The sequence below is a fragment of the Neoarius graeffei genome, chromosome 5 (assembly GCF_027579695.1).
Source record: "Neoarius graeffei isolate fNeoGra1 chromosome 5, fNeoGra1.pri, whole genome shotgun sequence".
Classification (NCBI taxonomy): Eukaryota; Metazoa; Chordata; class Actinopteri; order Siluriformes; family Ariidae; genus Neoarius; species Neoarius graeffei.
In genome coordinates, this window is record NC_083573.1 from 37,500,842 (window position 1) to 37,516,377 (window position 15,536).

At 43.2% G+C, this 15,536-nt stretch overlaps 1 protein-coding gene across 2 annotated transcripts in view; it reads right to left on the reverse strand.

The window, feature by feature from the left end:
- Window positions 1–15,536, reverse strand: part of usp5 (ubiquitin specific peptidase 5 (isopeptidase T)) — a 96,545-nt gene that overhangs the window by 66,269 nt on the left and 14,740 nt on the right. For both annotated transcript variants that reach the window (XM_060921607.1, XM_060921606.1), the window contains exons 3-4: window positions 12,719–12,785; window positions 1,474–1,601 (exon numbers count right to left, since the gene is read on the reverse strand). In XM_060921607.1, coding sequence (XP_060777590.1) covers window positions 1,474–1,601; window positions 12,719–12,785 — 195 coding nt within the window. The remainder of the gene's footprint in view (window positions 1–1,473; window positions 1,602–12,718; window positions 12,786–15,536) is intronic.

Sequence of the window (15,536 nt, forward strand, 5' to 3'; positions counted from 1 at the left end):
CATTTATAATATTAATAGTTATATGATTTACATATTCACATCAAATGTTTAATACATTTCATCAATTCATCTGAAATAATATTTCAAGTACAAGGCTTGATATTTCAAAACATCTAGCAACTACTAATTTAAATGTTGAAACAACCATTTTTAATATGCTTTTGCTGTGATACCTTTTTTACAATATATACACTGGAATAGCTGTGTTGATTTGGTCGAACAATGTGCTACGTGCGTGAAACATGATATCACACATGTATAACACCGTGAAACAACGGGCTGGTCAGGACCGCTCGTCGGTGAGAGGCGTATAAATTGAACGAGGTTTGTGGCGAAGACGAGATGAAAAGATTTGTCTCGTGCAGAGACCGTACCGCGGTAACCCGGTAATACGCTGAGAGTGAGACAGTGAGAGGGCCACCCCATACCCCCCCCCCGGAAAATCTCAACGGATTTACACAATTTGGAAAAATGACTTTTTCAGAACTGAAAAAAATCGGAGCTTCCGGCACATGCCGGAAAACTTGCACCCATGAATTTCGTTCCCTCTGAAATTTGGTCATTGTGATGTGTTTATTTCTGTAATATCTTTAAAAAAAAAAAAAAAAAAGACACACAAACACCTTTGAGGGGATTAAAGCAAATAATGTGCATGAAATCGCTCACTTTGCGCAGTCAAAGGAAGTCCGTGTGCGCACGCGCAGGTTTACCTGCTTGTTCTTCGACTTTTGGGTTTTACGGCAGCTGGCATCCACAGTGTCGCATTACTGCCATCTACAGGTTTACCTTTGACTGTGCACTGACCGTTCCATCATTCTGTCGCTAAACAAACAGCGGATCACACCGAGGTGCTCGCTGACCGCCGAAATTTATTAGTTTGGTCCTGCGTTTCCTTTCCTTCGCAACATAACGTCTTTTTCTTCTCGCTTTCCATTACTGTAGTCGGTCTTTCACGCTTCACTCGCACACCCTCATCCTCCATTTTTCCCTCCTGTTTCAAATTTGTATCCCACAATGCCTTGCGTGAACAGGGAAAGCCCACCACGTCATGCATGATGCGTGATGTAGTAGTATTTTGAATTGCACTATGGTGAAGCAGGAAAAAATAGCGGAGAATTCAGGGCCATGTGGCCCTAAATTCAGTAATTGTTCTATTTTTTTTAAAAATAATAAAATTGGAAGTCTGGGATTCGAATTCAGTAGCTTTCAGTCCACTAAACAAAAATAATTGGGTGTCAGGGAAAATTCTCTGTATGACCTACACTTGAAAAATCTGAAAGGCCGTCTACCTTTAATTCACGAATTACCTTTTAAATTAAAAAGATTAATGTAGGTCTAAAATAAGAAATAATAAAAGCATAATTAAAAATACTTCAGTACTGAGGAGACGAGGATGACGGAGTGTCTTTAGTTTTTAAAAAGCAGCATGTGAAAGCCCATTGTACATCTAAAACAAAATAGATCCAATCTTACTCGCTCTCTCACTACATCTGGCATAGTGGCCAGGTCCTCTGACATCACTTCCTGTCTGTCTGGGAAAAGGACGACCTTGACTTCCTCGTCATACTGCTCCTGGTCCACGTCGAATCCACCCTCGATCCCTGAAACACACCGGCATACAGAACGTGAGCACCAGTTTCACAGTTTCAAGTTAATCAGTTCTTATGAATGCAATGCTTGATCTTGACTCCTCGATGAAAGCAAACAATGCAAAAGCCTAATCTGGAAGTAAAATAAATAAAAATGTCCTACATGTACTGGTATTTTGTTACGAGCTGAATAAATGATATTTGTTTAGGACAGAATCCTGCCAGGACATAACATCGGCTCAGTCAGCACTTTATTAGGAACATGATACTAAGACTGGGTAGGAAGGGCCTCCTTTTGCTCTCAGCCTCAATTCTTCATGGCACTCATTCCACAAGATGTTGGAAACATTCCTTTGAGATATTATGGTCCATGTTGACAACTGCATCACCAGAATTCCTGCAGATTTATCAGGTGTACGTTCATGCTGCGAATCTCTCATTCATCCACATCCCAAAGGTGGTGTTCTGGATTTGGATCTGGTGACTGAGAAAGTCGCTGAAGAACACTGAACTCATCGTCATGTTCATAAAACCAGTTTAAGATGACTTTGGCTTTGTGACATGGTGCATTCTCATGCTGGAAGTAGCCATTAGAAGATCATAAACTGTGGTCATGAAGGGATTGCATATGATCAGCAAGAACGCTCAGACAGTCTGTGGCATTCAAACAATGCTCAGTTGGGGCCCAAAGTGTGCCAAGAAAACATTCCCCACAACATAACACCACCTCCACCAGCCTGGACTGTTGACACAAGGCAGGTTGGGTCCATGGACTCATGCTGTTGGCACCAAATTCTGACCCAACTATCTGTGTGCTTGTGGGTGGTAAACGAGAGCAACTGGACTTGCTTGAAGATTCTTGAAGACGTTTCACCTCTCATCCGAAAGGCTTCTTCAGTTCTGTCTGACTAATAGGGAGTATCAGGTATTTATCCTCTCATGGATGAAAAGCTCATCTAAGGTGTCGTTGAGTCATCCTGTTGGTGTGGGTCACTGGGGGCTGGATGTGAACGGCCTCGAGAGTCGTTAGGGTGGTCTACCTTCATCTTAACAACAAAGGACACTCATTTCAGGATTGCAACGTACGCATTTTAGCCAGAGAGGATCGTTGGTAGGAGCGAGGAGTTAAAGAAGCCATTTTTGTCAACCTGGAACGGCCATCACTGAACAGAGGTGGTGGTCTAAGGCTACATCCACACGACAACGGCAACGAGATGTTATTTAAAAATATATCGCGTCCAAATGGGCAACAATCAGTAAAATATCAGGTCCATATGGCAACGCAATGCTTGCTGAAAACGATGCAATACACATGCCACACCACTAGGGGCGCTGTAAGACGGTCCCTTCTGAGACACCAGAACAATAGAAGAAGTAAGGACGCATGCGCATAAACTATTATGCGCGAGACTTCATATTAGCCACAAAGTCAGGAAAATCTGTTTGTAAAATTACATTATAATGACCAAATACAATGAAAAGTATTTTTCCAGTCTCACCTGTGAAAGGTAATCCCATGTGATCTCGTTTGGACAGAAAACCTGTTGGTACAGTTAAACGCAGCTAATCTTTATTCTCCGCTTTGACCTCTCCAAAATGGCGGCGAGGATGACGTATGATTCTATGCGGAAGGCGGCGTCTTTAATGGTCCGGAATAAATTGAATGATACACGTTGATGGATTAATTTGTTGTTTCTCACCTGTGAAAGGTAATCCCATATGATCTCGTTTGGACGGTAAACCTGTTGGTACAGTTAAACGCAGCTAATCTTTATTCTCCGCTTTGACCTCTCCAATATGGCGGCGAGGATGACGTATGATTCTACGCGGAAGGCGGCGTCTTTAATGGTCCGGAATAAATTGGATTAATTTGCTCCTCTACGCCCTTTTTGAGGAATGTATTGTCAGACTTAAATCAACATCTGAAGAGGTGAGATCGCTCCTTTTTTCCCCTATTTTTGCTGGTGGGATTGCACCATTACACAATAAATATTCACAGTGAAAATATTTTGTAAGCGCGTTTCATGAACCAAGTTATAGGATTTGTTGACAACTCGCATCGCAATGAGAAGATCATTGGCACTACTGGTGTTAAGAATCAGACCATTTCATAAATGAATGTTTTGCTGTAGAGCTGCAGTGTTTGTACAATTGCATGTTTTTGCTTCACTATTACTGTCACTATTCTGCTTCTTGCATTACTACTGTGAACTAACACTGAACATAATAATAATAATAATAATAATAATAATATGCAAGCTCGTGTTTCACTCTCACTAGTGCTCTGTAAGGCTTTTTCCTGGTGATATTCGTTACACTTCTACCCGGCGTGAAGCATTCACAGTCATGTGGTTGTGACGTCATCGTAAACAAATCCGTTCTACTCATCCAGACGACTTCACAACGGCAACGATCTTTCCACTCTGGAACCCGTTCTCAAAAAGATTGCGTTTTGGGCACCCAAAACGCCGGTGCCGTGTGGACGCCAGGCCTAAACGATAAGCAATTGTATCGGAGTCACCTGAATCCGTTGCCGTGTGGACAGGGCCTAAGACATCATTTATCAGCCACCTACAATGCAGTCCTTGGCACACTTCCCAGACAACTGAATGCACACCAAAACCCAGCTGTTTTCAGTGACTCACATGAGGACAGAGAGAATCAGCATTCCATTGATCACCTTAACGGGCAATCCATTGATCACCCTAACGACTCTCGAGGCCGTTCACATCCAGCCCCCAGTGACCCACACCAACAGGATGACTCAATGACACCTTAGATGAGCTTTTCATCCATGAGAGGATAAATACCTGATACTCCCTATTATGGCCCTTTTCCACTACCCTTTTTCAGCTCACTTCAGCTCGCTTCAGCTCACTTCAGCCCGACACGGCTCGCGTTTCGACTACCAAAAACCAGCACGACTCAGCTCGTTTCAGCCCTGCTTAGCCCCTAAAACTCGCACCATTTTGGAGTGGGGCTGAAGCGAGCCAAGCCGTGCCGAGTGAGGTTGGGGGCGTGAGCAGACACTCCCCTGTGCACTGATTGGTGAGGAGGAGTGTCCTCACATGCCCACACACGCCCCGCGAGCGCGCTGGGATCTGTAAACACCGCAAACCCGGAAGAAGAAGAATTACGAATTACGAGAATTTCTGAAGCCTTATGCGCCTCGCCTCATCTATACACTCTTGCCAGTATCTGTTGGCGTTGTCGGTGACAACAAGCCACAGCACCAAGACCAGCAACACTAACGACTCCATGTCCTCCATGTTTATTGTTTACTATCTGGGTCGTGAGACTACCGCTTAAAAGATCACTGAATCAGTGACATACAGAGCATCGTGCACGAGTTCGCGGAGCGCAAGGCTCGCCGTATGCCCTTCAAATAATGCGCGCAGTAGGCTATTGATGTTTTATTATGAGCCATGTACAGTATGTCGCCTAATGTTTTTTTGTTTCTGAGTTACATGTTCGTTTGAAGGACTTAATGTACAAAATAACATAGTTGCACCCCGTAGTGTTGAAATTGGTAAACACAGTGCATTCAGTGAGGTTTGCACCGCCCTCCTTTTATTTCTGACTCTTCCTGTCACCGTTGCAACCTCTGAGCGCTCATTCGTATGCCCTTCAAATAATGTGCGCAGTATAGGCTATTGATGTTTTATTATGAGCCATGTACAGTATCCTAATGTTTCTTGTTTCTGAGTTACATGTTCGTTTGAAGGACTTGATGTACTAAATAACATAGTTGCACCCGGTAGTGTTGAAATTGGTAAACACCGCAGTTGCGGACATTTTGTAGCCTAAAATGATGTTATGATAAGCTTTAATAAAGGGCCCGGTCATTTGCCCCGCCCCCGGCCCGGCTCTGACTTGTTCCGCCACTGTCACTGATGTCACTGTTTGCGCTGCTTAACGACATCACATGACGTCCACCCACTTTCGCTAACTCCACCCAATGTGTCCACCCACTTCCAGCCAGCACGGTTCAGCGCGGTTGTAGTCGAAATGCAACTCCAACAGCCCCGCTCAGCTCGACTCGGCACGGCACGGCTCAGCCGCGTTTGTAGTGGAAAAGCGGCATTAGTCAGACAGAACTGAAGAAGCCTTTCGGATGAGAGGTGAAACGTCTTCAAGAATCTTCACGCAAGTCCAGTTGCTCTCGTTTACCACCCACAGTTACTATGACCTGGATGACTGAGAATCTTCACAGACATATCTGTGTGCTTCAGCAGAAATCGAGATTCATCAGACCAGGCTATGTTTTTCCACTTTCATCTGTCCAGTTTTGGCGAGTTAGTGCCCACTGCAGCCTCAGCTTCCTGTTTTGGCTGACAGAAGTGGTCTCCTACTGCAGTGTGGGAAATGAGGCTGGACTGGCGGACATTGACCAGTAATTTTTGCAGTTGTTCGTGTGTATTTCAAAAGCATCTGGCCAGATGGCCCATGAAAAACGGGAAAGATACGTGCCTAATCTACTTCTAATGTTCTTCCAAATGTTACACTGGGCGAATACATTATGTCGTAACACAGCCTGTGATTGGCCGATCGTGGACACTCTCGATGAACGACAAGTCGCCTCTCATCAGCAAGTAGGAGTGCATTCTGACATGACAACACACGACGCTGTTATCAGCTGGGTAGGTTTACCACTAACGTTAAAAGAAAATGGACTACTACAGGTTTTAGACCCTGACAAAGTGGTTTTTCCATCATATTTTAACCCTTTGGGGTCGAGAGCTTCGCCTGCGAAGTTCGGCAGGTTTAGAATGAATAGGTCATGATAAAGATCTTTGCGAGTTTTTATCAAACAAGCATGATAAACAGACAGAAACTTTACACTTTCCCAATGTGCTCACTGCCAAATAATATTTTTTTAAAAATTACCTAAATTAGATGAAACATAAAACTTGTCCCCTTAGGCCCTGTCCACACGGCAACGGATTCAGGTGAATCTGATAAAATTGTTTATCGTTTCGGCCTGGCGTCCACATGGCACCGGCGTTTTGGGTGCCCCACAACAATATTTTTTGAGAACGGGTTCCAGAGTGGAAAAATCTGGCAACAGCGCCGTTGCGAAGTCGTCTGGATGAGTAGAACAGATTTGTTTACGATGACGTCACAACCACATGACTAGAACAAGCAGCACTCTCGCTGGTTTGTATGAACCACTGCATTGCATTCACTTTTGTATACAGCTTTTCTTTTAAATAAACAAGTAACTGAACCATTTCTTGAATTTATTTTTTTTATTGGATAAGACTGCTTTTCAAAATGTTCACACACAATAAGAAAATTAAGTTATATAAAACTATGCACACTAATAAAACTAATTTGTACACACAGAAGGCACGATTTCCTCGCGTAGTCGCAGCCATCTTCTTCTTATTGTTGTGTGTTTGTTCCTGACAGTGCTTCACACCGGGTAGAAGAAGGGGTTTATGCGCATGCGTCTTACTTCTTCTATTGGTCTGGTGTCTCCGATGGGACCGTCTTACAGCGCCCCTAGAGGTGTGGCATGTGTATTGCATCGTTTTCAGCAAGCGTTGCGTTGCCATATGTACCTGATATTTTACTGATCCGTTGCCCATGTGGACGCGATATTTTTTTAAATAAAATCTCGTTGCCGTTGTCGTGTGGATGTAGCCTTACTTAGTCACGCTGGAGTCAGAGCACTGAGCGCCCACTTACACATTCATAAAAGACTGTTCCCATGGTAATCACTTTCACCCTTTCAGTTTTGATTGGTTTCTCTTTCACGGTGTTTTCTTCCATTTTCTAAGTTCTAGTCCAGCAGATTTTAGTCTGAATGCTAAACGATATGACCATGTCCAGTCTTGAATCATTTTAAAAGTTATTTTGTTCCAAAGTTACTTGGAATCTCGGACTCAAAATTTTAACTCTTACAGTATGTAAGAATAGCTGTGTTGTTAATTACTAAATTTCTTATAGACTTATTATAAACATAGTATAAAAATAGTCATTGTTGACAATGTTTCATGAGTGTTACTATTAGTACCTATACTAGGGTGCATCAGTTGCCCCCTAAAAATGAAAAGTTCCTCCGATCATGATGCATTTTTGTTTTTATGTTCCTTTTGGTAAGAAAACACACTGGGTGAAATATTTTGACAAAATTCTAAAGTTTAATGGTGGCACCAGGAGCTCAAAGTTATGGAAAAAGCTGCTATTTTATGACTTTTATGACAAAATTTCGATCACTTTTCATGAAACATTATGGCACCTTATAGAGTATACCAAATATCTTAGATACACATTTTTAGTCCATATTCTAAATATATTATCAAGCACAGTTTGAGTTTTAGCTGGTCATTGAATCATTGTTCAACTACTTTTAAACAATACAGATGTATTATGAATCACATTAATGCTTCTCAATCCCTTGCAAAGGTTCTTAACATGATCTCTGGCTCACAAGAAATCAATAAATGGAGTCCAACATTGTGATTCAAACCTTACGCGAAAACATAAAATAAGCGTTTTTTGGCAAAAAATGAACCTCATGTGCCTCTTTTCCACCAAAGCAGTTCCAGGGCTGGTTCGGGGCCAGTGCTTAGTTTGGAACCGGGTTTTCTGTTTCCACTGACAAAGAACTGGCTCTGGGCCAGAAAAACCGGTTCCAGGCTAGCACCAACTCTCTGCTGGGCCAGAGGAAAGAACCGCTTACGTCAGCGGGGGGGTGGAGTTGTTAAGACCAACAACAATAACAAGACCGCGAAAGGTCGCCGTTTTTAAGCGACGAGAAGCAGCAGCTGTACAAACGCGAAGTCATCCATTATTATTGTCGTTGTTGTTGCTGCTGCTTCTTCCGTGTTGTTTTTGCTTCGATATTCGCGCCAAGGTTTATGCAAACGTAGCGACGTAACTGACGTATACAGCGACGTAATGACGTGGCTTCCCTTAGCACCGCGAGCTATGGAAAAGCAAACTGGTTCTCAGCTGGCTCGCAAGTTGAACGAGTTGTGAACCAGCACCAGCACTGGCCCCGAACCAGCCCTGGAACTGATCTGGTGGAAAAGGGGTAATGGTGCCACCATTAGACTTTTGAATATGGTCAAAAAAATTTTACAGGATGTCTTTACTGGTGAAAAGGAACACCCAAACAAAAATGCATCAGATTTTATGAAAGTGAGGGCAACTGATGCACCCTAACCTATACTGTATATGAGTTCCAGTAAGTTGTAGCCAACTGGAACATCCTTGGCCCCCATACTTTTTTCTAGACATGGAACGGACCTGTGCGCTACTGTTTCTTTGGGTAGAACTTTAAGCAGGTTTTTCTTGAATCTTCTGACATTTTCTTGTAAATTATATTCACTTTGTAGTGTAATTAGCAACTAATGTCTAGTGTAATTTGGCCTTTGAAGATGATGATCACAAAAATGTGCCTGGAAATAGCTGAGAAGCCATCTCCAGGCATCTAAAGCCTTTCGGGGGGCCCCGGACCCCCAGCCGCATTGTTCCGGGCCTTTGGCCCGTCATTCGGACAGGCTGAAATTTCAGAGCCGTCTGTCCTGTGACAGTCTGCTTAAAATTCCTTATTCCCCACACTGCTCCTGTTATAGTCCATTCACCTCAAGGTTTGATGTGTTGTGCTTTCTGAGATGCTTTTCTGCTCATCACAACTGTACAGAGTGAATATCTGATGTACCGTATCCTTTCTGTCAGCTCGAACCAGTCTGGCCATTCTCTGCTGAAATCTCTCGACAAAAATCAGCCAAAAAAAAAAAAAATTCGATATAGGCCACATAGTTGTGATGTATTGGGGGGGAAGAGGTGGTTGTTTGTTGTTTTCCATCCCCTTTTGGCTAAATGTACATTTTCAGTTTAAGAATAGGTTTTAAACTTTTGACACAAAACAATGTAAATGCGTTTTAAGACGAGAATAATTATTCATGCATTTCATTTGTAGAAGTGAACCAGCAGAGACTCATCCCCCCCGACATATAAACTCGGTGCAAATGAATATGTTGCATGTGGTTGAGTTGAAAATGATTGCAAGACGAGACAGGTTCAAGAAACAGTAGACATTTTAAACAATTACACTGGGGAACACAATGTTTGCTGAGTTAGGTCTGACAGATGTTTTTAACTAATTTTTGGGTGCGGAATCCAAAACTGATCTCAGTTTTTCTCTATCATGTCAAGCTTTTGAACTATAGGATCCCCGTTTTCTTAAAAACTATGAAAAATACTGTACTTAACAGATATGTGCTTGTTTTAGAAAAATTTACAAATATTGACATACAATGAAATATGACAGAAACAGGCATGACTGCAATGTTTATTTAACACTTATGTTTTTACAAAGGATATGGCTACTGTAATTATAATTGTGTGCAAGAAGAAGAAGAAGAAACCTTTATTCGTCACATGCACACTTCCAGCACAGTGAAATTCATCCTCTGCATTTAACCCATCTGAAGCAGTGAACACACGCACGCACACACAGAGCAGTGGGCAGCCACACCAGAGCGCCCGGGGCACAGTCAGGGGTTCAGTACCTTGCTCAAGGCCGCCCCTAACTGCATGTCTTTGGACTGTGGGGGAAACCGGAGCACCCAGAGGAAACCCACGCAGACACGGGGAGAACATGCAAACTCCACACAGAAAGGCCCTTGCCGGCCGCTGGGTTCGAACCCGGAACCTTCTTGCTCTGAGGCGACAGACAGCGCTAACCACTACACCACCGTGCTGCCTGTGCAAGTAGTTAAGGTAAAAATTTACGTTTATAGCTCTTTCTGGAGTGTTCAACTTGAGGACTAAGGTATTAGGCAGAGACCCGTCCACCCGTAAATTTGATGGGCAATTGCCGATTTCAACGGGCAAGTATACACACAGACGGATACTGAAACGGACGATAATGCCGAAAATTTTCGCACATGAATACTCCCACATGTCGTCCGATAAATCCAGTTATGTTCCGCCCACACACGGACTGGCCATCGGGAGTAGCGGGAGTTTTCCCGGTGGGCTGGTGGTTCAGTGTGGGCCGGCGGAGAAAAAAAAAAAAAAAAAAAAAAAAACAGTTGCGCGCTGGCCTTTAATATGATAAGCAATGTTAACAGTTTCTTTAACAAACTGTTAACATTGCTTATTACAGTTGCACGCTGGCCTTTAATATGATAAGCAATGTTAACAGTTTGTTAAAGAAACTGTTAACATTGCTTATCATATTAAAGGCCAGCGCGCAACTGTTTTTTTTTTTTTTTTTTTTTTCTCCGCTGGCCCACACTGAACCACCGGCCCACTGGGAAAACTCCCGCTACTCCCGATGGCCAGTCCGTGTGTGGTTCCGCCATCATTTACAAATCGTAAGAAACACAGTTTAATACGAAAAATACTGAAAACTTGAAATGAAAAATCAGAATATTTCATCGTTTCCGCCATTTTGGCCCGCACTGAATCTTGTAACATGCGGACTGAATAAATCGCGAATTCTGATTGGTCGAAAATTGCCAAACACCCTGCGTTGTAGTTTCCTCTTTCTTGGCGGGAGAACCGCATTTTTTTTTGCTGACTCACTCTTCTGGATCAAGATGAATCCCAACAAACGCCCCAAATTGAATGTGACAAAAACTGATTCGTTTTTCCACAAAAAGACAGAAAAGGTATGTGTGATACATTGATTAACAAGGGGGGTTCATTGGGGTATGGTAAAATAGAATACTGTTGGTTTTTTTTTTTTATTAAATACTGTAACTAGATCAAAAGATTATATACAATTCATTGTTGTTTATTTTCTTTTCACTTTTGTTACCAAATCAAACACCATACATACATCTGATACATTCAGGAGTGAAACTGAAAAAAATACAAAGTAAAAATATGCAATATTTCTGATCAAAAATTACACGCCATTTCACCCTGAAAATGTCCTAGAATGCAGGAAATGAAGTCTAAATTTCAAAAATTTTCTGGGGGGGCATGCCCCCAGACCCCCCTAGAGGGACTTCGCGCCTGCGGCGTTCGTCTTCGCACCTGCGGCGCTTATCAGGATTATATAAAATATTATTTTTGACTGGTAAATTTCTTTTTCTGCCTAATACCCTATTGAGGACTATCGCGTTTGATGCTCCAACAATAGTCAGCCATCATATATACATCCCATCTACCCTGATAACGTTCTTCCATAACCTTCAAATAGTCTTACTACAGTGGAATTTTGCTTATCTGGAGGGTAAGCTGTGGAGAAAAAACTTGACGTGCTAGAAAAAAAGAAAAGAAAAAAAAAAAAAAAAAAAAAACTGACTGCAATTTTGGAATCTCATCTCATCTCATTATCTCTAGCCGCTTTATCCTGTTCTACAGGGTCGCAGGCAAGCTGGAGCCTATCCCAGCTGACTACGGGCGAAAGGCGGGGTACACCCTGGACAAGTCGCCAGGTCATCACAGGGCTGACACATAGACACAGACAACCATTCACACTCACATTCACACCTACGGTCAATTTAGAGTCACCAGTTAACCTAACCTGCATGTCTTTGGACTGTGGGGGAAACCGGAGCACCCGGAGGAAACCCACGCGGACACGGGGAGAACATGCAAACTCCACACAGAAAGGCCCTCGCCGGCCACGGGGCTCGAACCCGGACCTTCTTGCTGTGAGGCGACAGCGCTAACCACTACACCACCGTGCCACCCTGAATTTTGGAATCAGCATGCCAATTTTAATCAGCATAAAAATCTAACTCAACAGAAACTTTTTCAAATTGTTCCCCAGTGTTATCCTGTTTTAAGAGCCTTCATGTAAACAGTTTAATAAATATCAGTGTCGAAACAAAGCACAAACGCACTGTCATAAATGTTTGCTGCAATAATGTTCTAAATTTCACCCCCCACAAAAAAAAACAAACAAACAAAACTAGCTCTATAACTTGCAACTCTTATTTTATTGGTGGTTACTATAATAATAATAATTCTTTTTAATGCCCTTGGCTACCGCAGTTCTGGGTTTCAGACCGTCAGCATTTTGGTGCTGGAGCTGAACCAATTTCATCAGCCGAGAGCCAGCATTTTTCCGCCTCGCTGCAGTGCAGAACAGTTCCAGCACCAAAAGCCCATCCGTGGAACTGGCCGTCTCAAACGCAAGTCAGGTTTGGTCTTACCTATAGCCAGCCGAGTGGGCTTCTTCTTCGGAGGATCTCCTGACCCAGTGCTGCCATCATCCTCTTTCTGAAAAATATGCACACATTAGCGGGTTTTTATTCATGCAAAAGGTTCATCTAAAAACAACACGGTTTTAGAAATAAAGCTTGAGGTAAAATAAGATAAAGTGAATTTGTTGGTCATTGTAAAAGACTGCTGAGCCCCAGATACTGAATGCTATATTTCTCATTAGCAGACACCTGTTGTAGTTCACGTTCTGGGGTTCAGAGAGGTGCTCATGCTTGGGGTCGGGGGAAGACTGAGAGACGAAGAGGGAGACAGAGGACGTGGCACTACGTCAGGAATGAGGCAGCAAGAAGCCGCAAACACTCACATGTCTCACTGCACTGGGCGTGGCTCATGTGTGTGCATAGTAGAGGATCCTGGGGTTTCCACGCTTTCTTGCACTTTAGTAAATATAACATGTACTGACCATCAGATTATGTATTACCGTTATATAATGACAAAAGGTTCGTTCATTCTGGGAGATTTCGGCTTCGTTTTTACAGGAGCCAGAGCATGTGACCTGTAGCTAAAGGTCATTTCAATCGATTTCTCGTGATGTTGTCAGTGTATTAGTGTGGTTAACACCAGACCATATCACACGTGAAATATGGTCTGGAATCCGCCTATTGAATTTCTCGTAGGGGAGGTGTGGTTTACGATTGTCAACGGCCGTTTATTGGACGTTGCGAATGTCTATCATTTGGCGTATACATAGCCCATGGCCAATCATGGCAGTTGTACCCGGTGACGTAGTTAGAGCGACGAAGAGAAGGAAAGAGAAAGAGAAGGCAAAACAAAAATAGGAAAACAATGGCACCGAACGATTACTGCCGTTTGTGCAAGACAAATATGAGAGAAGCTGGACCCTCCGCCGCCATGTTAACTCAGTGCGTTTACATGCACATAGAGAGAATCGAATTTCTGCCGTTGCTCGACTGAAATCGAAGTTCAAAATGCCATGTATACACCTTAATTCGGCTGAAATTGAACCGAACTTGATTTCTCGCAATCGAGCTACACGACCTAGATTATGCGATTTCTGCCGAGCTACTTAGTGCATGTAAACCCTATCGAGCTACGTATTCGAGCTACTTACTTCAGCACTGCCCCTTCCGGAAGTGACGAGTGACGAGACCACAAGGGAAACACAACAGCCTCGGTCGGCATGACAACGAATCATGACAACGGCATGAATCTTTTCTTTTTGTGGCATTGTTTGCACTGTTAAAATTTAGCTCACTTACTGTATCACCAAATACATCTGTACAGCTGTTGCATAGCTGTGAATTGTGTACATAAACAAGCCACTGTATTTGTGTGTGTGTGTGTATATATGTCCAACATCTGAAGAATGTCAATAAAAACAAAACAATTGAACTTGTGTGTTTATTAAGACATAAGTTAAATTGCAAGCAAAAAAATATATTTTTTTTTTGTAAGCAAAAAATGGACTTTAGAAAAATATTATTGTGCAAAATAAGTTGTCTTACAAAACAGTGGTCTGCGCCGGACAGTTTGTAGCCATACAGTCTGTTAGAGCAAGCCTAACAGCTTGAACACGGAACTGCCAGTGTTGCCAGATTGGGGGTTTTAAGTGCATTTTAGCGGATTTGAACATGTTTTGGGCTGGAATACGTCAGCAGTATCTGGCAACACTATAGCTCTTCATGACGACAACCGGAAGTGTACCAACACGATGGGGCGTGTAGCGCCACGTGTGGCTCGGGTGCACAATGCACCTTGCACAATAGCCCGATTTCACTTGTGCATGTAGGACTGGATTTCTCTGGCACCCCTGCTGGGACCCTTTGCTCGATTACCGACAGCAGCTCGATTTGGACGTGCATGCAAACGTACTGAGTGTGATCCGTAAACAGTCCCAAATAAACAACAAGCTTCCGTTTTTTGAGTAGTACGCGTCACCGTCTTTCCACCCCTCCCCACTCTCTGATTGGCTCCCTAACTTAGGCGAGCCTTTAGACCAGGGGTCTTCAATCTTATCCATGAGGGGCCAGTGTGGCTGCAGGCTTTCGTTCCAGTCAAATAGGAGTCACCCTTGATATTTGGTTGAAGACCAAGATGAACTGATTAAACAAGTGTAAATCAGGTGTAGCTCCCACTTGGTTGGAATAAAAGTCTGTAGCCACACTGGCCCTTTGTGGATAAGATTGAACACCCCTGCTTTAGACCATAGTTTCCATGCTGTCTTTTCAGATCAGAACGATTGTGCAAAGCAGCATGGGATTTCCCAGGCTAGTCAGTGTATCACTCCGGACACGCTTTCGAGCTGAGCTGCTCTCGAGCGATTAGTCAGAAGCCATGCAGCATGCGGGGCGGGCCTCTTTACTGGAAGCTGAAAGCATTGAAAAAGTATTGCTGATAAATCTGCTCCTTTGTTTCCATCTGAAGCATTTGGACTTGTCGATGAGCTGTGTTTCACTTTTTTTTTTTTCTGGACCATGACTGTACTTACTGGTTGTTACAAGTCCTGTCTACTCTTTCAATCTGCTCTAAAGCAGTCAATGTGTACAAATCAGGGGTTTTTCTAGAAAAATTTTGTATGAGGGCGCTCACCATGGCGAGGGAGCGAAGCAACCGGGGGGGTCCATCCCCCCCTCTGCCGTGCGAAGCCTTTGAAAAATTGAGGCTCCAATGGGACATTCTGAGGCTATCCGAGAGGGAAATCGTAACTAATTGTTTGTCAACATTGAAAAAGAAAGAAGTCATCATCTTCTGCCCCGGACGGTCTTTGGCTTTCTTCCGCTTCGTGCC